The 22,168-nt window shown below is 46.6% G+C and overlaps 1 protein-coding gene across 5 annotated transcripts; it reads left to right on the forward strand.

Annotated features, from left to right (window-relative positions):
• Positions 1 to 1,868: 1,868 nt before the first annotated feature.
• LOC137561099 (tropomyosin-1, isoforms 33/34-like) lies at positions 1,869 to 21,856 on the forward strand. 5 transcript variants are annotated; one of them, XM_068272352.1, is made up of 16 exons: positions 1,869 to 1,898; positions 6,475 to 6,529; positions 10,397 to 10,447; positions 10,530 to 10,580; positions 11,895 to 11,925; positions 12,044 to 12,074; positions 14,363 to 14,381; positions 15,375 to 15,440; positions 15,655 to 15,708; positions 16,360 to 16,404; positions 16,731 to 16,796; positions 16,886 to 16,924; positions 18,289 to 18,318; positions 18,494 to 18,664; positions 19,045 to 19,134; positions 21,448 to 21,856. In XM_068272352.1, the coding sequence occupies exons 3-16, from the start codon at positions 10,401 to 10,403 to the stop codon at positions 21,509 to 21,511; spliced, it is 804 nt and encodes a 267-aa protein (XP_068128453.1). In that variant the 5' UTR covers positions 1,869 to 1,898; positions 6,475 to 6,529; positions 10,397 to 10,400; the 3' UTR covers positions 21,512 to 21,856. The 5 variants fall into 5 exon arrangements, with proteins under 5 accessions (XP_068128453.1, XP_068128449.1, XP_068128450.1 ...); XM_068272348.1 differs by lacking the exon at positions 1,869 to 1,898 and adding an exon at positions 2,177 to 2,350; XM_068272349.1 differs by lacking the exon at positions 1,869 to 1,898 and adding an exon at positions 2,177 to 2,350 and having other exon boundaries at positions 18,504 to 18,664; positions 21,448 to 21,533.
• Positions 21,857 to 22,168: the final 312 nt, after the last annotated feature.

The following is a 22,168-nucleotide window of genomic DNA, read 5'->3' on the forward strand; positions in this document are numbered from 1 at the left end:
CCCGCTGGCTGTATTGAGCTGTCCCACATGAAGGCAGCTGCAATGTGCTGCTGGAAGCCTGGGCCCGCCATGTAGTGTGTGCCCTCCCTAGGCCTGAAAGAGGCCGTCCTGCACGAGCCGCTATCCACCTACCTCTCCAGCCTGCTACACTCACGGCCCGGACAGCTGCCCCTCCTGCAGCTTTCCCCACCCAAATCCTCTGTGGGACACCAGTGCACCTGTCTGAGCAAACTCGGGGTGACCCCACCGACAGCCACAGCCAGTACATGAGCAGCAGCCCCACAGCAGCAAACGAGTTGGTGTGTGTATTGCCCTCTCTCCTGTGTGTGCGTGTATTGTACTGCTTGTGTGTACTGCTTGTGAGTGTACTGCCTGCCCTCTCTCCTGTGTGTGTACTGCCTGCTCTCTCTCCTGTGTGTGTACTGCCTGCCCTCTCTCCTGTGTGTGCTGCTTATGAGTGTACTGCCTGCCCTCTCTCCTGTGTGTGTACTGCCTGCCCTCTCTCCTGTGTGTGCGTGTGTTGTACTGCCATGTGTGTACTGCCTGCTCTCCCTCCTGTGTGTGCGTGTGTTGTACTGCCATGTGTGTACTGCTTATGAGTGTACTGCCTGCCCTCTCTCCTGTGTGTGTACTGCCTGCCCTCTCTCCTGTGTGTGCGTGTGTTGTACTGCCATGTGTGTACTGCTTGTGAGTGTACTGCCTGCCAGAGATTAACCACTTCGCCGCCCGGGTACAGTATATCTACGCTCCTTTGAACTTCATTTCCCCACCCGGAGCATAGATATACGCACCCCCGCCGCTACCGCCGCTGTCTGCCCTCCCGCTCACACGTGCGTGCACTCCCGCACTCGTGCATGCCGCCGCCGCCCGTTCCTGTTCGTTGATCTAAGCTCCCAGCAATGATCGGCTGCTTCTATGAGAAGCAGCGCGATCATTGTGAAAAAAAAAAAGTTTCCCAGCTCCCCTGAACTTCCGGTAAGCGTACTTCCTACGCTTACAGGATGCATTCACAAGACATTACTGTGGCCAAAAAGTAAAAATACACCCAAAAACAATTTTCATATACAAATACATTCTTTTACAAAATAAATTAACTCATTAACTCCCACACTCCCCAACTGTTACCAATTTTTTTTTTTGTAATAACATTTTTTTTTTTTAAATTATAATAAAAAAAAACATAGTTACCTTAGGGACTGAACTCTTTAAATATTTATATCAAGAGGGTATCAGACTGTTACTTTATAAATTATGGGCTTGTAATTAGGGATGGACGCAAAACTGAAAAAAATGCACCTTTATTTGCAAATAAAATATTGGCGCCAAACATTGTGATAGGGACATAATTTAAACGGTGTAATAACCAGGACAAACAGGCAAATAAGTTACATGGATTTTAATTACAGTAGCATGCATTATTTAAAAACTATAATGGCCGAAAACTGAAAAATAATGATTTTTTTTCCAAATGTTTTCCTATTTTCCCATTAAAACACATTTAGAATAAAATAATTCTTAGCATAATGTCCCACCTAAAGAAAGCCTAATTGGTGGCGAAAAAAACAAGATATAGTTCATTTCATTGTGATAAGTAATGATAAAGTTATAGGCGAATGAATGTAAGGAGAGCTGAAAGGAGAAAATTGCTCGGATGCTTCAGGGGTAAAACCCCTCAGTTGTGAAGTGGTTAACTGCCAGGACATGCGACCTAACTGCCAGGACATGCGACCTGGCAATATGACATACCAGAGCATGCCACCTGGCATGTGCCGCCTGTTGCACATGCCAGGTCGCATGCTCTGGTATGTCATAATGCCAGGTCGCATGCTCTGGCAGTTAGGTCGCATGCTCTGGCAGTTAGGTGGCATGCTCTGATCACTTCTAGCTGTGCCTTGGAGGTGAGTAGATGATGATTTGGGGTCTCTGAGGTTATGGCTGCAAATTGATGGTATTTATGGTTCAAAGTGGACCTGAATGTTTCTTTTTAATGATAAATATGTGTATTTACCCCTCGATTACATAATTAGCTCCGTGTGTCCCCCCCTTCCCCGCCGCTGTGTTTTGCCTGCTCGAGCGTTTCTCTCTCTTTCCCTCTCCGAGTCTCCCTCCCTCTCTCTCGGTCGGTAACACATTTGGTTTGTAGTACAGCTCGGATCTTTCTAGGGGAGGCGGGGCCGCTGGAGGGAGTGTTTACAGAGACACAGGAATCAGTAGAGACAGGAATCAGTCCCGCCCCATGGCTCAGCCAGCCTACTGCAGCCCAGCCTTTGCCTTCCTCCGTAGCTCCCGCCCCTCCGTCTAGCACTGCAGCGAATGAGGAGTCGGGATTACCGAGCAGCCAGCCTGATGAGTGTGGATTTCCCTTCTGTGTTATGCTGGGGGCGATATCTCTGCAGGTATTCCCCCCCACACATCCCAAATGTTGAGGGTAAGGAGGGGACAGCCCGATATACATCTGTGCCAAATGACAGCCCAGGAGCCCTGCTGGTTCCCGAGATAAGAGTATAAGAACCTATATTGTGAACCAGCAGGGCTGGGGGGCTGATATTCTGCGCATGGCCAAATCGGGGGGCCCCCTCCCTACCCTCAAACTTTGGGGTGTACAGGTGGAATAACTGCTGAGATATTGGGCGGTGATTGGCACTGAGCAGCATGTCATGTGGGTTAGTGAGACAGCTCTGGGCAGCAGAGACACTACTGCAGCCAGTGACACAGTGATGATCAATGTGTGTTTTACATTAGCTGGACCAGTGCTGTGTCTGCTTTGCTACATATTCGGTTCCAACATAGGGTTGCAGTATAATACATTAGACCTGAATAGAAATTAATTTCTGCTTTTTATGCTGTTTATTCTGCTCATTGCTAGATTTATTTTATAATTGTGAGGATTGCATCACTGGCATGCTATGGACTGGGCTCAGCATTACCATACCTGAGGAGCAATGAAGGGGGGCAAACCACACCACAGTTTTGCTTGCCAGTTTCTTCTCAGTCTTCTGTAAGTCCTCGTTCACATCTAAGCGGGAATCGTGTGATTCGCGCAAACTGCTAGCGTTTTTACAAAAGGCTACTCCTATTCTACCCTATGGCAATGTTCTCACTGCCTGGACCGCGGGCGTTTTTGCGATTATCGCAAACGCATTACCTGCAGTGTTTTGCCAGCGTTTCTGGAGCAATCGCGATTAGCATCTATAGAACCACTAATCGCGATCGCTCCCAAAACTACTTCGCCCAGTGATTTTTCTGCGTTTATAGCGGGAAAAATCACTCCTGCAAAAACACTAGCGGTAATCACTTGCGTTTTGCGATTTCCTAGTGTGAACGAGCCCTAAACTGCAGCTGTTGCTATGCCCAGTTGAGAGGTTAGTGGAAGCCTGCCATGTCACTTTTCTATGGGAGCTCAGTGTGTGTGTCGCTGGGCACTGTGTGTTGTCACATATGCTGTTATTGCAGTCCAACAACACTGTCATCCCCAACTTTACTGCGCAATTCTCTGACAGATTTACAGTCAGATTGATTAATCCCAACATTCTCAATCTGATTTCCGAACAAAATGAACAAAAAATCGATCAGAAATCAGATCGGACATGTTAGAAATAATCAATCTGACAGTAAATCTGTCAGAACATTGCATTGTGGGTATCTACGCCCACATTATGTTGCATGGCTATGCCCATTTTTTCAGCGCTGAACCCTTTCCATGCTGCAGGAATGGGTGTCAGTAAAAAATATATATATATTTGCCAGTAAATTTTGAGAAGTTTGTCAGTAAAAAATAATTTGAAGGGTTACACTATGGCTACACATGTCATATGAGGCCTCTGTAATGGCTTCTGCAGGTTAAGGCTGCCACACACTGGTCGATTGCCACCAGATCGACCAGCAGATATATCCCTCTGTGATCGAATCTGATCAAGGAGGGATCTATTGGCTGCCTACACTGCATACAGATTTTGAATCAATTTCACTATGAAACCGATTCACAGTCTGTGGAGCTGCCGCTGCTTCCGCCCCCGCATACATTACCTGATCCGGCCGGCGCAAGTCCCCCGTTCTACGCTGTCTCTTTTACGCTCTGGGCTCCAGCTTCACTTTACTTCCTGTCGAGGGAAGTTTAAACAGTAGAGGGCGCTCTACAGTTTAAACTTCCTGTCGACACAGGAAGAAGTGAAGCCAGCCGAAGCCCAGCGCGGAGAAGGGACACGCGCCGGCGGAACAGGTAATGTATTGCCACTAGCGTCGGTCGTCGGACATTCGAACGCCGCTATTGACACACTTCCGACTCGCCGGCGATCGAGCGAAATCTTCCACGTGGACAGATCGACGGGAACAATCGATTTTGGATGGAAATCGATCGTTCGGTCAGCGTTTGCGCAATGATTTCACAGTGATCGAATCTGCTGTATATCAGCGGGAAAAAATCGTGTAAGTGTATGGGCCCCTTTAGGATTATTTCCTGAAGTTGATTGGTTTCAGCAATTTGTGTTTATGTGTTTATCAGCATGATGCACATGTAGCCTGGAGAGTGGCAGTTAGTGGGGGGCGGAGTCTGTGTCAGGTCTTCTGGGCCTATAAGCTCTTTCCTGCTCGCGTCTCTTGGAGCGTACTGTGCCTGCGCAGTAAGGTCCCTGAGACGCCAGCGGAAGCACGCACTATTCGTCTTGTTAGACGAATAATTGACCGATGACGGGGAACGAGTGATCGGAGGAGGATGGCCCAGGACATGACAGCCACAGGGGACCGATAGAAGTCCCGGGTAAGTGTCTGTTTGTGCTCTTTTAAAACTCCACAGAACCCCTTTAATGTTAAAGTAGTGATGTTAAAAAATGCCCTAAAATGACTGAAGAAACGTAATAAATGTGCAGTGGAAATACTAAAGGCCAATACATGGGCTGCTTTATTATCCCTCAGGGCCCTTTCACACCGAGGTAGTGTGGTAATCTTACTGCATCCCACCGCCGTGCTATGAAAGGCTATGGAGACTTTAATACTGCGACGTTATGGCGCGACGCGGCAGAAGTGACGAATCCCTGACGCAGGTCAAAAACCACGTTAGCGCTGTGGCGATGTGTCGAGTTGCTGCGATCTGCATCGGCCTGGAAGTCATGTTAGTCTCCGGCGACGCCTGGATTTGTAAAAATTCAGCAACATGACGTTGCGGCGCACATGCGTGGAAGCATATTTTAACCATACACTTCCGCAAACCCGAAGCAGGAAGTGACGGCAAGTGCGTGTCACTTCCTGCTTGGCCGGTGGGCAGACAGGGAACACCGTGCAATAGCATGAGAGGTATTCTAAACGTATATAAACCTTTTTAAAATGTAACATTAACCTCCCTGGCGTTCTATTAAAATCGCCAGGGAGGCTGCGGGAGGGTTTTTTTTAAATTAAAAAAAAACTATTTCATGCAGCCAACTGAAAGTTGGCTGCATGAAAGCCCACTAGAGGGTGCTCCGGATGCGCACTTTCGATCACCTCCGGCGATCAAAAGTAACAAGGAAGGCCGCAATGAGCGGCCTTCCTTGTTTCGCTTTCCTCGTCGCCATGGCGACGAGCGGAGTGACGTCATGGACGTCAGCCGACGTCTGCCGCCTCCGATCCAGCCCTTAGCGCTGGCCGGAACTGTTTGTTCCGGCTGCGCTGGGCTCGGGCGGCTGGGGGGACCCTCTTTCGCCGCTGCACGCGGCGGATCGCCGCGCTGCGGCGGCACTCAGGTAGCACACGCGGCTGGCAAAGTGCCGGCTGCGTGTGCTGCTTTTTATTTGATAGAAATCGGCCCAGCTGGGCCCGAGAAATCCTCCTGCGCAGGTTACCCCGAGCTGAGCTCGGGATAACCGGCAAGGAGGTTAAGGAACGACCGCTCTTAGTACAAATGTGCGGAAAACCCGCGCCTGTGTTCTTTGGTCGCACTACTACGCAGGCGATACTTTCACGCATGTGCTTTAATAAAAATGATCATTGTACGTCGGTTAATTATATGTACACACATACAACAGTAACAGACCGTTGGTCAAACGATTCCAACAGGTTCGATCATGGCAGACTCCAGATAATTACGCACACCCCACTTTGCAGTTATTTATTTGTAAAAAATGTTTGGAATCATGTATGATTTTCGTTCCACTTCTCACGTGTACATCACTTTGTATTGGTCTTTCATGTGGAATTCCAATCAAATTGATTCATGTTTGTGGCAGTAATGTGACAAAATGTGGAAAACTTCAAGGGGGTCGAATACTTTTGCAAGCCACTGTAAATGGCTCACCCTGTAGATATGAAGTTGGAATTTGCTGGGCTTATACTGAGGGCGTCTTGTGCTGATATTTTTATCTGATACATAGAGATGTAGCATTAGTAGCAGGCACAGCAGCTGCTTTATGGCACTACAAACACTGATGTCATGCCTGTAGTCATATGTGTGTCCGTATAGACTTGCTGAGGACTGTCCTTTAACTGTCTCCTTTCCATTTACAGACGTATCTACTAATCCTTTGACCTGCGGAAGACTACTTTGTGACCAGCGACTGCTGTGAGTATTGCAGTGATATTAACCACTTCACACTCCTGCTTCCCCTGTATGGACAGTTGACATTTTAGCTATGCCCTTATTTAATAAGCTGTAACTTTATCACTACTTATGACACCTGAAGGTGGCCATACATTAGGTGTCGGGGCGGCCGATTGACCATCGGTTTTAATCGTTATAATAGGTTTGATTTATGATGCAACCAATTTGGGTCGAATGTATAAATAGGACAGGCTGTAGATGTAAGGCCGATTTGCTCAATTGGGTTCGCGTCGGCAGTGGCGTGCGATTTCGGGACGAGAGACAAATGCAACGGAAGCTCTGGCACTCCCCAATGTAAAATGTCCCCCCTGATGCCTGTTGCAGTATACTTTACCTGCCCCACGTGATTGCCGGCCCAACGTAGGCATGTGTGACATCACACGCACCCAGGATGTGGTGTCACAAGACTGATTCCCGAGAGATTTCATGGTGAAATCGATCAGGAATTGGCCTGTGGTGTATGGGCAGGCAACAGATCTCTCTCCGATCACATTCAATCAGAGAGAGATCTGTCTCTTGGTGGATCTGCCCATACAGTTGATGTATGGGCACCTTTAGTGATCTATAAAGCATTTTTTTTCAGTACAAACTAGACATCCTTTGAGTTTTTTTCCCCTCAGGAGTTTTTATTTCATATGCATATAAAAGAGAGAAAGAAGAAAAACATGAAAAAATACAGTTTCTCAGTTTTCACCCATTATTATTGTAGAAGTGCTACAGTAGATAATAAACTCTCTGGCTGTTATCCCATTTATTGTAAAACTTAAATTGTGTAAGGCCTGGTTCACACTTGCATTGAAGTGGCAAACGGATCAGTGAAAATAGATCTTATCACCGGCCAATTGGATCTGTTTTCACTACGTTGCTACTCCATTATCTTTCCGCTGCTTATGTTCCATTATCCCCCCCCCCCCCCCCCAGACCCCCAACCCTAAAGTGTATTTTTCTGTTTAGAACGGTCAGTTTTTTCACTAGTGTGAAGAAACTTTCCGTTTTCTCATTGCCCCACTGCAGTGCTTCAGCTTCCGTTTCTGTTCCGCTGGGCTCAGCGGTCCTGAAAAATTGGTGCAGCAGGAAACGTGCGGTCCTTTCAGCGGATCATGCGGAAACGGATCCGTTTGAACGGACGGATGTAAACGGGTTAACATTGGATCTGATCCCATCCGTTATGATCCGTTCCCTTCCGATCCAGGAACAGACCGTTTTTTAACTCTAATGTGAACCAGACCTTACTGCTACACTGTATGGTGATGGAAGGCAATTTTGTAATGAAGGTATATTTTTGTGCATTATTTATTTTCTTTTTCCGTAGAACTGCAATGATTGTAAAAACACGTCCACAAGTAAACAAGGGAAATAAAAGGTGCCTAGAAAGTATTATTAGTTATGGTTTAACCACTTGAGGACGGCAGTGTTAACCCCCCCCCATCCCCCCCACCCCCCAGTGACCAGGCCATTTTTAATTAAATAGGCCACTGCATCTTTAAGGCAAAAACAACACAGCACACAAGTGATCCCCGCCCTTTTCTCCCCACCAACAGAGCTCTGTTGGTGTGGTCTGATCGCCCCCCCCAGTGTTTTTGTTTTTTTTATAAATATTTATTTATGTTATTTTTTCAATAACATTTTGCTTTTTTTTATATCAACTGTATAACCCTCCCTTCCCCCGCCAGCCTGTCAGCGTGATCGGCTTATCACAGCGGATCGCTTCCCTGTGTCCTAGGGGGACAGCTGTGTCACACGGCTGTCCCCAGTACAGCGCTGCTATAGATCGCAGCGCTGTACAAAGTAATTAGACGGCAATAGCCGCTCGGAGACTGAAGGCGGGACGGAGCTCCGCCCCCCCGAGCAGGAGATGCGGGCGCAGCATGCACGTGATCTCCTGCTAGCCCCATAGACAGCCGCTCACGCCAATAGAGCGGTCCTGGGGCTGCCGCACTGCTCACACCAATTGGCGTGTAGCAGTCGGCAACAGGTTAAAAGTGGGCAGGGCTTTAACCACTTTGCATCCAGACCTCGTTTTCCCTTATGGACCAGAGCAGTTTTGACTTTTCAGCTATGTCCCTATTTAATTAGTAATAACTTTATCAATTGGGGGAGGGGGCTTTTTCTCCTATTTACTATAAAACAAATTATTTTCCTGTCACAGTTTATGATGATGATATTTGACTCTGAAATAAAGATGTTTTTTGCTACAGTGTATACTTTTCACTTTAAAATGAGAAAATATTCAGAGTATTTTTAATGATAAAAATTAGGGAGAAAGTTTAGAGGGGGAGGTTAATTAACAATTGTATTATGTAGAAAGTGTCATCCTAAAAGTGGGCGTGGTTAAACAGTATATTGTAATAGTTCTCACTGCATCCCCATTATGTAGTTTTACTCTATAACATTTTCCCATTCGACCTGTGGTCCCCCCTCCCTTAAAAAGTTTTCCCTGAAAGTCTAGTGGCATCCCTGTATGCTCCCCTGGCAGGGTGGAACGAGGTTCTCCAATAACCGAGATCTCACACTGCCCAGATGGTTTCATCGCATGCTCGCAATTGCATAGTGCCTGATTTGAGTTCCACCGTAGATGTAATGTTATTACACTATAGCGGTGCAGTGGGATTTTCATTGGAATTTGGAACCCCGAATTATGTGTCTCTCCGGGTTCCTCCGACTCAAAGGGGGAAAAGTATTTAAAGCTGCCCACAATTTCAGCAGCAGTAGGGTGAGCCACTACCCTGCTGGCCTCGTGTAGGTAGCCAGAGAGGCCCCCCCACACACAATATGTAGCCAGAGAGTGTTTCCCCCAGTATAAGTAGCCAGAGAGCTCCCCACTATAGGTAGCCAGAGAGCCCCCCCAACTATAGGTAGCCAGAGAGTGTTTTTCCCCCAGTATAAGTAGCCAGAGAGGTCCCCACTATAGGTAGCCAGAGAGCCCCCCCCCCCACACTATAGGTAGCCAGAGAGTGTTTCCCCCAGTATAAGTAGCCAGAGAGGTCCCCACTATAGGTAGCCAGAGAGCCCCACCCCCCACTATAGGTAGCCAGAGAGTGTTTCTCCCAGTATAAGTAGCCAGAGACACCCCCCCCCCCCCACACACACACACTATAGGTAGCCAGAGAGCCCCCCTCCCCCACACTATAGGTAGCCAGTAGCCAGAGAGTTTTTCCCCCAGTATAAGTAGCCAGAGAGGTCCCCACTATAGGTAGCCAGAGACCCCCCCTCCCCCACACTTTAGATAGCCAGATAGGTCCCCACTATAGGTAGCCATAGAGTGCTTGCCCAGTATAGCTAGCCTGAGAGGCCCCCCACTATAGGAAGCCAGAGAGTGCTTGCCCAGTATAAGTAGCCAGAGAGCCCCCTACTATAGGTAGCCAGAGAGTGCTTCCCCAGTATAGCTAGCCTGAGAGGCCCCCACTATAAGTAGCCAGAGAGCCCCCTACTATAGGTAGACAGAAAGTGCTCCCCCCCAGTATAGGTAGCCAGAGAAATCTCCCCCCAGTATAGGTAGCCAGAGAAATCTCCCCCCAGTATAGGTAGCCAGAGAGTGCTCTCCCCAGTATAGTTAGCCAGAGAGACCTTCCAGTATAGCTTGCCTGAGAGGCCCCCCACTATAAGTAGCCAGAGAGGTCCCCCAGTATAAGAAGACGGGCTACATGTGGCCGGATCCTGATGCCCTCTTTGCATATATCCTTCCGGGCTGCGGCTCAGAGTGTAGTTCGGGGTTCTCAATTTATAATGTAATATTGTGCATTGGAAAATGTTATTACATCACTATGGCTGATGTGACGTCATACAGACCATGTGATCTTAATGTTTCTTTTGTTCTTTTCTCTACAGAATTATGTCTGACCTTGAGGACCCGAAAACTTTGAGCCCTCCATCCATGTTGTGAGTATATCCATATGCTGTTTAGTAACCCTCCTGTAACATTAGCAATAGCTAATAATATCTTGCTTTCTTTCTTATATAGGGAGTTTCCAATCCGAACAGTGGATCATTCGGACACTAGCCTGCAAATTGTGTAAGTATATCAATACATGTGCAGCATCTCACCAAGTGTCTTTATATAGAGGTAATAGATTGATGTCCATATAGAGCGGCAGTAGCCGGTGAATTTACTTTCCTGTTTTTTTTCTCTCTTATAGACCTTGATATAGACATGTGAGTATAACCATGGGCGGTGCACAAAGACTGCCTAATACTACTATGGGGAGGTGCATGAAGACTACCTAATACTATGGGGGGTGCACAAAGACTACCCAATACTACTATGGAGGGTGCACAAAGACTACCTAATACTACTATGGGCGGTGCACAAATGCTACTTAATACTACTATGGGGGGTGCATGAAGACTACATAATACTACTATGGGGGTGCAGAAAGGCTACTTAATACTACTATGCGGGATGCATGAAGGCTACCTAATACTACTATGGGGGTGCACAAAGACTACCTAATACTACTATGGGGAGTGCACAAAGACTACCTTATACTACTATGGGGGGTGGATGAAGGCTACCTAATACTACTATGGGTGGTGCACAAAGGCTACCTAATACTACTATGGGGGGGGGGGGGGGGCATGAAGGCTACCTAATACTACTATGGGGGTGCACAAAGACTACCTAATACTACTATGGGGGGGGGGGTGCATGAAGGCTGCCTAATACTACTATGGGGGTGCGCAAAGACTACCTAACACTACTATGGCGGGTACACGAAGGCTACCTAATACTACTATGGGGGGTACATGAAGGCTACCTAATACTACTATGAGAGGTGCATGAAGTCTGTCTAATACTACTATGGGGGTGCACAAAGACCACCTAAGACTATTATAAGAAGTGTACAAAGGGTACCTAATACTACTATTGAGGGTGTACAAAGTGTACATAATATTTCCATGGGGGAGCAGAAAGGCTACCTATTACTAGTATGGAGGGGGATGTACAAAGGCTACTGAATACTACTATGGAGGGGGGCTTAAAAGGTTACCTAATACAACTATCTGGGCATTAAGAGTGGGCCAAAAATGACTTACTACTACTATCGGGGTGGGCAGACCCAAAAGCTTCCTAATACTATAATTTGGGAATGATAAGGGGGCACAAGTGCTACCTAATACTACTGTATGGGGTGGGGGTGATGGAGGGGGCCACAAAGGCTACCTAATGCTGCTACCTGGGAGGAGGGATGTAACAAGAGACCACAGAACCTACCTAATACTGTCTGGGGAGGGGGGTGATGGATTGCCCCAGAGGCTCCCTAGTATTGCTATTTGTGTTACTTTACTCTTCCTGTATCTGACACAGTTTTTGTTTCTCTCATTACAGTGAAGACCGTGAGGTTTCAGACAGTGACTCAGTAAGTACACCCGACATGGCATGTGAGGAATGGATGAAAGTTGTTGTTGTTGTTGTTGTTGAATATAATGTAAAAACATGAAATACTAACTTGTGTCTTTCCACTTTTCTCTTTTCAGTCTGATTTTGAAAATGGCGGATATCTGGACTGTAAGTATGAGAGTCTTGTACACACACAGGACCAGCAACGGTAATGGCAGAGCTACAATTGGAGTATGATCGAGAGTTTACTCACATCTACCATCTATACTGAGGAGGGGGCTACCTAATACTGGGGGCACATCTGCTATCTATACTGAGGAGGGGCTACCTAATACTGGGGGCACATCTGATATCTATACTGAGGAAGGGGCTACCTAATACTGGGGGCACATTTGCTATCTATACTGAGAAGGGGGCTACCTAATACTGGGGCACATCTGCTATCTATACTAAGGAGGGGGCTACCTAATACTGGGGGCACATCTGATATCTATACTGAGGAGGGGGCTACCTAATACTGGGGGCACATCTGATATCTATACTGAGGAGGTTACCTAATACTGGGGGCACATCTGCTATCTATACTGAGGAGGTTACCTAATACTGGGGGCGCATCTGCTATCTATACTGAGGAGGGGGCTACCTAATACTGGGGGCACATCTGATATCTATACTGAGGAGGGGCTACCTAATACTGGGGGCACATCTGCTATCTATACTAAGGAGGGGACTACCTAATACTGGGGGCACATCTGCTATCTATACTGAGGAGGTTACCTAATACTGGGGGAACATCTGCTATCTATACTGAGGAGGGGGCTACCTAATACTGGGGGCACGTCTGCTATCTATACTGAGGAGGGGGCTACCTAATACTGGGGGCACATCTGATATCTATACCGAGGAGGGGGCTACCTAATACTGAGGGCACAGCTGCTATCTATACTGAGGAGGGGGCTGCCTAATACTGGGGGCACATCTGCTATCTATACTGAGGAGGGTGGGCTACCTAATACTGGGGGCACATCTGCTATCTATACTGAGGAGGGGGCTACCTAATACTGGGGGCACATCTGATATCTATACTGAGGAGGGAGCTACCTAATACTGGGGGCACATCTGCTATCTATACTGAGGAGGGGGCTACCTAATACTGGGGGCACATCTGCTATTTATACTGAGGAGGGGGCTACCTAATACTGGGGGCACATCTGCTATCTATACTGAGGAGGGGGCTACCTAATACTGGGGGCACATCTGCTATCTATACTGAGGAGGGGGCTACCTAATACTGGGGGCACATCTGCTATCTATACTGAGAAGGGAGGCTACCTAATACTGGGGGCACATCTGCTATCTATACTGAGGAGGGAGACTTTCTAATACTGGGGGCACATCTGCTATCTATAGTGAGGAGGGGGCTACCTAATACTGGGGGCACATCTGCTATCTATACTGAGAAGGGAGGCTACCTAATACTGGGGGCACATCTGCTATCTATACTGAGGAGGGAGACTTTCTAATACTGGGGGCACATCTGCTATCTATAGTGAGGAGGGGGCTACCTAATACTGGGGGCACATCTGATATCTATACTGAGGAGGGGGCTACCTAATACTGGGGGCACATCTGCTATCTATACTGAGGAGGGGGCTACCTAATACTGGGGGCACATCTGATATCTTTAGTAAGGAAGGGGACTACCGAATACTGGGGGCACATCTGCTATCTATACTGAGGAGGGAGGCTACTTAATACTGGGGGCACATCTGCTATCTATACTGAGGAGGGAGGCTACTTAATACTGGGGGAACATCTGCTATCTATACTGAGGAGAAAGGGTACCTAATACTGTAGACACACCTGGCTAACTACACTGGGTGGGGTGATTATCTAATACTGGAAACACATCTGACAACTTATACTGGGTGTGTGAAGGCAGTTTGGCTACCTATTCTGGGTGGAGTTAGGCCAGGCATGGACAAATTCGGCCCTCCAGCTGTTAAGGAACTACAAGTCCCACAATGCATTGCAGGAGTCTGACAGCCACAGTCATGACTCATAAAGGCAAATGCATTGTGGGACTTGTAGTTCTGTAACAGCTGGAGGGCCGAGTTTGCCCATGCCTGGGTTAGGCTATGTATTACTGGTGGCACATCTGGCTACCTTTGCTGGGTGGGGGGCTACATAATATTGGAGGCACATCTGGCTACCTATACTGGGGGAAAGGTGTAGTTGCTTTTTATTACTGCAGGTGCATTTCTTACCTATACTGGGGTGAGCACAATTGAATGGGGGGACCTTGTCCTGGCCCTGGGCACGACAATCGTGTAGTCAGTGCAGGACACTATTGTTACTATAGGGGAGGACCAGCTTATCCCACAAAGCCTACAATACTCTATTCTGTGCCTGATATTTCTGAATAATCTCACTCATGTTCTCTCTTTTATTTTCAGGCCTTGAAAGAGACGAGCTGTAAGTCATTTTTCTTTGTCTACAAAGCCTACAGGTGCAACTCGAAAAATTAGAATATCGCTCAAAAGTTAATTTATGTCAGTAATTCAACTTAAAAAGTTAAACTAATATATGAAATAGACCCATTATATGCAAAGCAAGATATTTCAAGCCTTAATTTGTTATCATTTTGATGATTATGGCTTACAGTTTATGAAAACCCCAAAATCAAAATCTCAGACCATTAGAATAGTGTGAAAATGTTCCATATTCTAGGCTCAAAGTGTCAGACTCTAATCAGCTAATTAATCCGAAACACCTGCAATGGGTTCTTATTTCATGTATCCGTTTCACCTTTTAATTTGAATGACTAAAATGAATGGATTTTTGCACGATATTCAAAATTTTTTAGTTTTACCTGTTTATTTTCACTTATAGTATAAACAGATGTGTGATATACATGCGTTCTATGTGTGATATACCATATTTTTCAGAATATAAGACGCACCTTTAGAGTTTAGAGGGTAAAAACATGGGATGGATATATATCGATAGAGAGAGAGAGAGAGAGATGGACTAGTCCAAAACCTGTCACTTCTGTCAGATTTCTACTGCCTACTGTAAGTGACAGCAACATAGGAGAAAAGTAATTTATGGCTCATTTTACTCTGGAAAAAACGTACTTCTAATTTGTCTGTGTTTGCACATATTTTAAATTTTACAATTTTTCGCCATAGTGCCTCTTTAACTACAGAGGAGGTAACTTAAGGAATGAAGAGATAAGCTAACTCTCTCACTGTTTGTAGCAAGTTTTCTCTTGCCTTATTAGCTCCAGTATGATCGTAGTGAATTGAGGCCATTATCATAGACTAGTGATAGCAGTTTTCTCACCTTCACTGACTTGCGTTCCCGTATTGTTCAGAAGATGGAAAGATTGCTGTTGTACATGTTCAAAACATGTCAGAGTCCCATTTCAAGCAAAGATAGCTCATTATTCTCTCTTTCATCCCTCAGCTACCTTGCTACTCGTTTGGCTTCCGCCCTCTTCATCAGGGACATCCTGGACGAACCAAGTGTCGAGTGAGTATCTCATCTACTATTCACTTTTTGTTTCTAAAATGTTTTTACTGTATGTGTAATGTTATTGTGGGAAGGTGAACATATGAAATCATCACACATCACTTCATTACAGGATGAGGCCGAGGTCACTAATACTGCTCAGACCTGACTATATACAGATGTGCTATGATAATATGATGGCTCATGTAATCATTCTGTCTCCTGTATTGCTTAGGATTGGCCTGGCCATCGTGCAGAACCGCCTGACCAGAAACCATGGACCGATGCCGTAAGTATTTAATTATTGTTATTTATTGTTTTTATATAGCACCAACATTACGCAGCGCTGTACAATAAATTAGGTTGCAGACATTGATAATAGGGGTTACAGACAACACAATACAGGGAATAAGCAATAAGACACACAATGCCAGATCATGCACTAGAGTAGTAGTCTGAGTAATGCAAGTTCATGTTAATCGATGAGCAGAACGCACAATCAGATAGGATACACAAGGAGGGAGGGCCCTGCCAAAGGCTTACAATCTAATGGGAGGGGGTGGTGACATGATAGGAGGGGGCTGCATCAAGATTCCATGATAGTCTGTGTAGACTGGGATGCAGTTAGTTGTCAGATACGTGTGCAGTCAGATGGGCGGGGGACACACAGGCAATACTTGTAAGATGCAGTTAGTTGTCAGATACGTGTGCATTTAGATGGGCGGGACACACACAGGCAATACTTGTAAGATGCAGTTGGTTGTCAGATACGTGTGCAGTCAGATGGGTGGGACACACACAGGCAATCCTTGTAAGTTGCAGTTAGTTGTCAGATACGTGTGCAGTCAGATGGGCAGGACACACACAGGCAATACTTGTAAGATGCAGTTGGTTGTCTTTTACTTGTATGCTGAGATTATGTCTGCTTTATTCCCTGCAGATCTTACGAAGACATGCAGACCCCAACACCCGAGAACCTGTGGGGGTAAGTATTACCACTGACCAATCAGCTCTCTGGGACATTTTATAGACAACAGCGTGTCCAATCACCTACCTGTTCTACATGACATTGTATAGCCATGGAGATATACAGGGATGGTGTGAAAGAGACCCACTACTAATGCTCTATAACATCTGCCATGCTATAAGCTGGCCCTGTGATCACGTGTCTTCATTACATGTATTACATTCCAGCCTCCAGCCGCTTATCCGGACTCCTTTCCATTCTTGAGTTGCTGTGTAAGTATTACCTTTGAGTTTATTCATCAATAACATAAAAAGTTACGCCTCGCCCTCTGTCTTATTTCCTAGGATCATCACCGCCGTGGCTGCTGACCTCATATTTGCCATGGAGATGCACCCGGTGCCCCCCCTCACGTAAGTATTACCTGAATCTTATAGTCTGACCTGCAATAGATTGCTGTACAAGGATTGTAACCTCATTTTATATTTGTTTCCTTTTATAGAGACGACGAGGAAGATGCCTGGAGGAAAGTGGTGAAGAGGTGAGTATTACCATATACACAATACACAGCAATACACAAGCAGCTCCACTATTTCCCCCATTAGCACTGGGGATGGCAGACACACCTCTTTCGTTTGGGCCCTCAGTGATACAAGGAGGTATTTAGGTAGGGAATGCCCAGGTGCAGTGGTGTAGCTAGACATTATGGGGCCCCATAGCAAAACTTTCATGGGACCATGAATTGGAGGCATACTTGGGAAATGCCACCTACCTCTCCCCTATGGATATGACCACCTACCTCTACCCTATGGGTATGGCCACCTACCTCTCCCCTATGGATATGACCACCTACCTCTCCCCTATGGATATGACCACCTACCTCTCCCCTATGGATATGACCACCTACCTCTCCCCTATGGATATGACCACTTACCTCTCCCCTATGGATATGACCACCTACCTCTCCCCTATGGATATGACCACCTACCTCTCCCCTATGGATATGACCACCTACCTCTCCCCTATGGGTATGGCCACCTACCTCTCCCCTATGGATATGACCACCTACCTCTCCCCTATGGATATGACCACCTACCTCTCCCCTATGGATATGACCACCTACCTCTCCCCTATGGATATGACCACCTACCTCTACCCTATGGATATGACCACCTACCTCTCCCCTATGGATATGACCACCTACCTCTCCCCTATGGATATGACCACCTACCTCTCCCCTATGGATATGACCACCTACCTCTCCCCAATGGATATGACCACCTACCTCTCCCCTATGGATATGACCACCTACCCCTCCCCTATGGATATGACCACCTACCCCTCCCCTATGGATATGACCACCTACCCCTCCCCTATGGATATGAGGTAACTGGGAGATTTGCATTCTCATGTGATCTAAAATGCATATAGTACATGGTCACTTGAATACATCAAGTACCACCTGGGCCCCCTCTGCTCCAGGGCCCCATAGCAGCTGCTATGACTATTCCTACGCCCTTGCCTAGGTGTTATATTGGGGTCTTCCATGACTGAACGCAGTCTCCCCAGGCCCCTCTAGTGGTGAACATTAGTATTCACAGTACAGAAATTCAGTCTTTACCTTACTGCAGAAATGCATTAGAAAAAAGTGCCTCTGTTAAGCCTTTCCAATACTTTCCCCCAATCATCCCTGTCCCCCCCCAGCAGCTCATTATTTCCTGAGTGCTGGAGGGGGACATGGGGGATCGGGGAAAGGACTGGTGGGGGTGGTCCGGAGGGTCTATAGCTCCTTGCACTAGAGGAAGGAGGTGATTTAGCATCAGCACAGCGTTATATGTTGGCGCTATATAAATCCAATAAATAATAAAAATATTAAATCCTGCTATTTCTTATCATTTTTTGCAGGATCCGAGACGACTACATCGAGGATCCAATGTAAGTACTTTATTAGCCAAACAAGTGAATGGAAGCGCTGAACCGTAAGTACTTTACATATATGTATCTCCTTGCTGTCTCTTGAGAATAAACAGATTACAAGCTATTTCTTCCTTCCTTAGCCCTACAAAGTATTTACTGTGTGACTGATAGTTCTCTTTCACTTTTTCTGCAGTTGCGTCCAGCCACCACCGCCACCAGCTGCAGAGGACATCGAGCCACCAGCTGCAGAGGACATCGAGCCACCGCCACCAGCTGCAGAGGACATCGAGCCACCGCCACCAGCTGCAGAGGACATCCTGCCACCAGCTGCAGAGGACAACCAGCCACCAGCTGCAGAGGACCAGTAAGTAATTCTCCAATACTTGCTACTAATGATTATGGACTTTGATGGTTAGCTTATAAAATGGATGCAGGTGTAGGATAACAATGGGAGCCAATCACAAGATATTAGTGAAATGCATACAATTCCGGCTTGCATGCAAATTTCATGCAACTTGAAACTGGGTAAAACAAATGTTCTTCCTGTCATTTTTGATTGGCCCAATTCCAAGCTACATACAATTTATATTAAATTTGCATGCAAGAATAATTAGCATCTAATTGACCATTTGGTGTCCATGTATGGGATCTGCCCACCAGCCGGTTATACAGGATAAGAATTGTATTATATCCATTGAAGATTTCCACAGCCTTCTTACACTTACCTCTGTTTTCCATTTCCAGGCCACCCACTCCAGGACCAGCGGAGGGATCACCACCGGAGGCCCCACCGGCAGAGCCAACACCAGCTCCGCGGAGGACTCTGAGAGCAAGGTAAGTTGTCCTGTAACCTGTCTATAGGTGTGGCCATCTGTAGTGCTTCCTATAGGCTCCCTCCTTGTGATGTCACTTCCTGATAGATCAGGATTAAATCTATGGCTTATGACTGCCCAGCCATCATATCACCCCCACCTCAGTTCTACCTTCCCAGTCTGATTCTGTACAGTACACAGTGGGGCTCCTATAGCAATGTGCATGTCAAAGAGCAACACTGACCACTACTGATCAGTGTGGAGAGTCGGTCCACAGTGGGTGACCTCTGCTGAAGGCTCTAACACTATGCAAATGGGTTGTGATAAGCTCCTCCTCCTGCATGCTATTCCCGACTGGAATGATCAGGGACAGTACAGGAAGACTCTGAGGGCCCGTTTCCACTAGGAGTGGTGCGATGCGGCTACATAGCCACATCGCACCGCAGGTGTCCTGAAACACATGCACAGCAATGGAAGAGTTTCCGCTGTGTGCATGATGTGCGGAGCGATCGGAGAATCTGCAGCATGCTTCTCGCACGTCCGCAGCCGCTTCCCATCTCCTCCAATACACTTCCGCATCGGGAGGTAGCCGCATTCGCATCACTTTGTAGTGGAAACCGGCCCTGATTGTGTGGTGGGGTAGTTATTCCTCCTATTAGGGCAGATCTGGACATACTTCCCCTGGGGTGTTTTTTAGCTGTCTACATGAAACCTGTCAGAAGGGTGACCAGTCACATTTAATAGATATGTTTTGTTTTTCATCCTAATTTAAAGAACTACTATGTGAAGAATTCAATAAAAGTGTTCCTCAACTTTAGTTACTGTGGTTAATTTTCAAATATTTTTTGCTTAGCATTTAAATTGCTTCCAAAGATCACTGAAATCTGCTTTTTGTGTCCCTGAAAAGCTATAATACAATAATACAATAACATTTGTAAAGCGCTTTTCTCCCATAGGACTCAAAGCGCATCCTGTCTAAAGGTGGCCATACATCAGACAACTTGGCGGACGATTAACCATCCGATTTGATTATTATAATCGAAATCAGATGAAAATTGGTGCCGCCAATTGCATGCTCAACCGACAATGCGACCAATTTCTTGTTGAAATTGGTCACATGAGTCGATCGGACATGCTGCAAGATGTAGGGCCGACTTGCTTTATCGGGTCCCAGTGGTAACCGGCAGCGATATCAGGACAAGCGAGGAAACCCCTGGCGTTGTTCCCGGAATGTGTACAAGTGTGTGTAATATATAAATGTGCTGCAATATGCTATCCTTATCAGCCTGATGACACTGTACACACCGGCAAACTCTCATTAGAACGGGACGGGTCTGATGACTGGTAGCTTGTTACAGTTCGACGTGTGTACGAACCTTTATATTACTTGTAAGTTCTCACAGGCAGAGTCTATTGTTCCTCTGGCTGATTGTATTAGCCCTGCAACTCTGTCACGGTATCTGTCACTCTAATGAGCTCTCTAGCAGGTATTAGCCTGAATTATGACTAGAGGGGTATTGTTGCTGATCATTCCTGAACCACAAAAAAAGTTCTTCCTATTTAATTCCCATGCGGGTAAATTCTCCTTTAAAGGGAATCGGAAGCGAGAGGTATATGGAGGCCACCATATTTATGTTTATTACCCAACTGCATTGTGGTCCCGGGGCCCCTGCAGAGTTATTGGCAGTGTAGCAACTCGGCTGTCCTGGCTGACACACTCCCCCCATTAGTCTGCGGCTCTGTGTGTTCCCCTCCTCATCCTCACAGGGCTGCCTCTCCTCCATTAGTCTGTGTCTCTGTGTGTTCCCCTCCTCATCCTCACAGGGCTGCCTCTCCCCCATTAGACTGCGGCTCTGTGTGTTCCCCTCCTCATCCTCACAGGGCTGCCTCTCCTCCATTAGTCTGCGGCTCTGTGTGTTCCCCTCCTCATCCTCACAGGGCTGCCTCTCCTCCATTAGTCTGTGTCTCTGTGTGTTCCCCTCCTCATCCTCACAGGGCTGCCTCTCCCCCATTAGACTGCGGCTCTGTGTGTTCCCCTCCTCATCCTCACAGGGCTGCCTCTCCTCCATTAGTCTGTGGCTCTGTGCGTTCCCCTCCTCATCCTCACAGGGCTCAGCAGGGGAATAATGGAGGAGTGCCTCAGCCTGCAGAATAGAAAGAAAGCAGAGACTTCAGGTACACACATCATCCTGCGCTCTGTACCCACTGAGGGGACTGATGCACGTTTTATAGGCTTCAGAAAGTCATTGGTGTTGTTAGCTTTGTATCTGGGGCATATCCCTGCCATGTGTCCTTATTCCCTCATGTGACGCAACCTTTATTCTTTCTTTTTCAGATGCGCCAGGGCTTGGAGACGGGTGAGACGCTTCTTCACCTGCAGTGCCACCAGGACCGCCTAAGTAAGTCATCTTCTGATTATATACAATATCCATGGACTCTTACTAACTTTATTGTCCTCTTTTTCATTTACAGACAGACCATCATTAAGGCGTCCTGCTCCAATGAAGAAAAAAAAAACATATACTTTTATAGTTAGGGGAAAATGGGGGGTGGGGAGGTTGGGGTTAGTTTAAAACCAAAAATACAAAAAAAATACAAAAAAGAAAAACACAAAAAAATTACTATTATTAAGTGTGTGTGTTCCGTGTGTGTGTGTGTGTGTGTGTGTGTGTGTGTGTGTGTGTGTGTGTGTGTGTGTGTGTGTGTGTGTGTGTGTGTCTGTGTCTGTGTGTGTGTGTGTGTGTGTGTGTGTGTGTGTGTGTGTGTGTGTGTTTTGGGGGGTGGGGGGGGAGGGAGGTTCAGAATTACTAGGCAATTTCCGGGCGAGCTGATCCAGGGATTTGTCTGATTGCCATTTGCCATCTGGAGTCGGGAAGGAATTTTCCCCTTTTAAGGCTAATTGGCCCATGCCTTGAAAGGTTTTTCGCCTTCCCCTGGATCAGTGCCCACAAAATAAACAGGCAGTTTAAAAACAAAAATACAAAAAAAAAATCACTATTGTTAAGTTGGGGTGTGTGTGTGCGTGCGTGCGTGCGTGTGTGTGTGTGTGTGCGTGT

The sequence above is a fragment of the Hyperolius riggenbachi genome, chromosome 3, assembly GCF_040937935.1.
Source record: "Hyperolius riggenbachi isolate aHypRig1 chromosome 3, aHypRig1.pri, whole genome shotgun sequence".
Taxonomy (NCBI): domain Eukaryota; kingdom Metazoa; phylum Chordata; class Amphibia; order Anura; family Hyperoliidae; genus Hyperolius; species Hyperolius riggenbachi.

Excerpts from the sequence above, each read along its gene's own strand:
- LOC137561099 (XM_068272348.1), top strand. The coding sequence starts at position 2,314 with ATGAGGAGTCGGGATTACCGAGCAGCCAGCCTGATGA. Across the intron at positions 15,441-15,654 it reads CTGGACGAACCAAGTGTCGA|GATTGGCCTGGCCATCGTGC; the intron begins GTGAGTATCTCA and ends TGTATTGCTTAG. Across the intron at positions 16,925-18,288 it reads TGGAGGAAAGTGGTGAAGAG|GATCCGAGACGACTACATCG; the intron begins GTGAGTATTACC and ends CATTTTTTGCAG.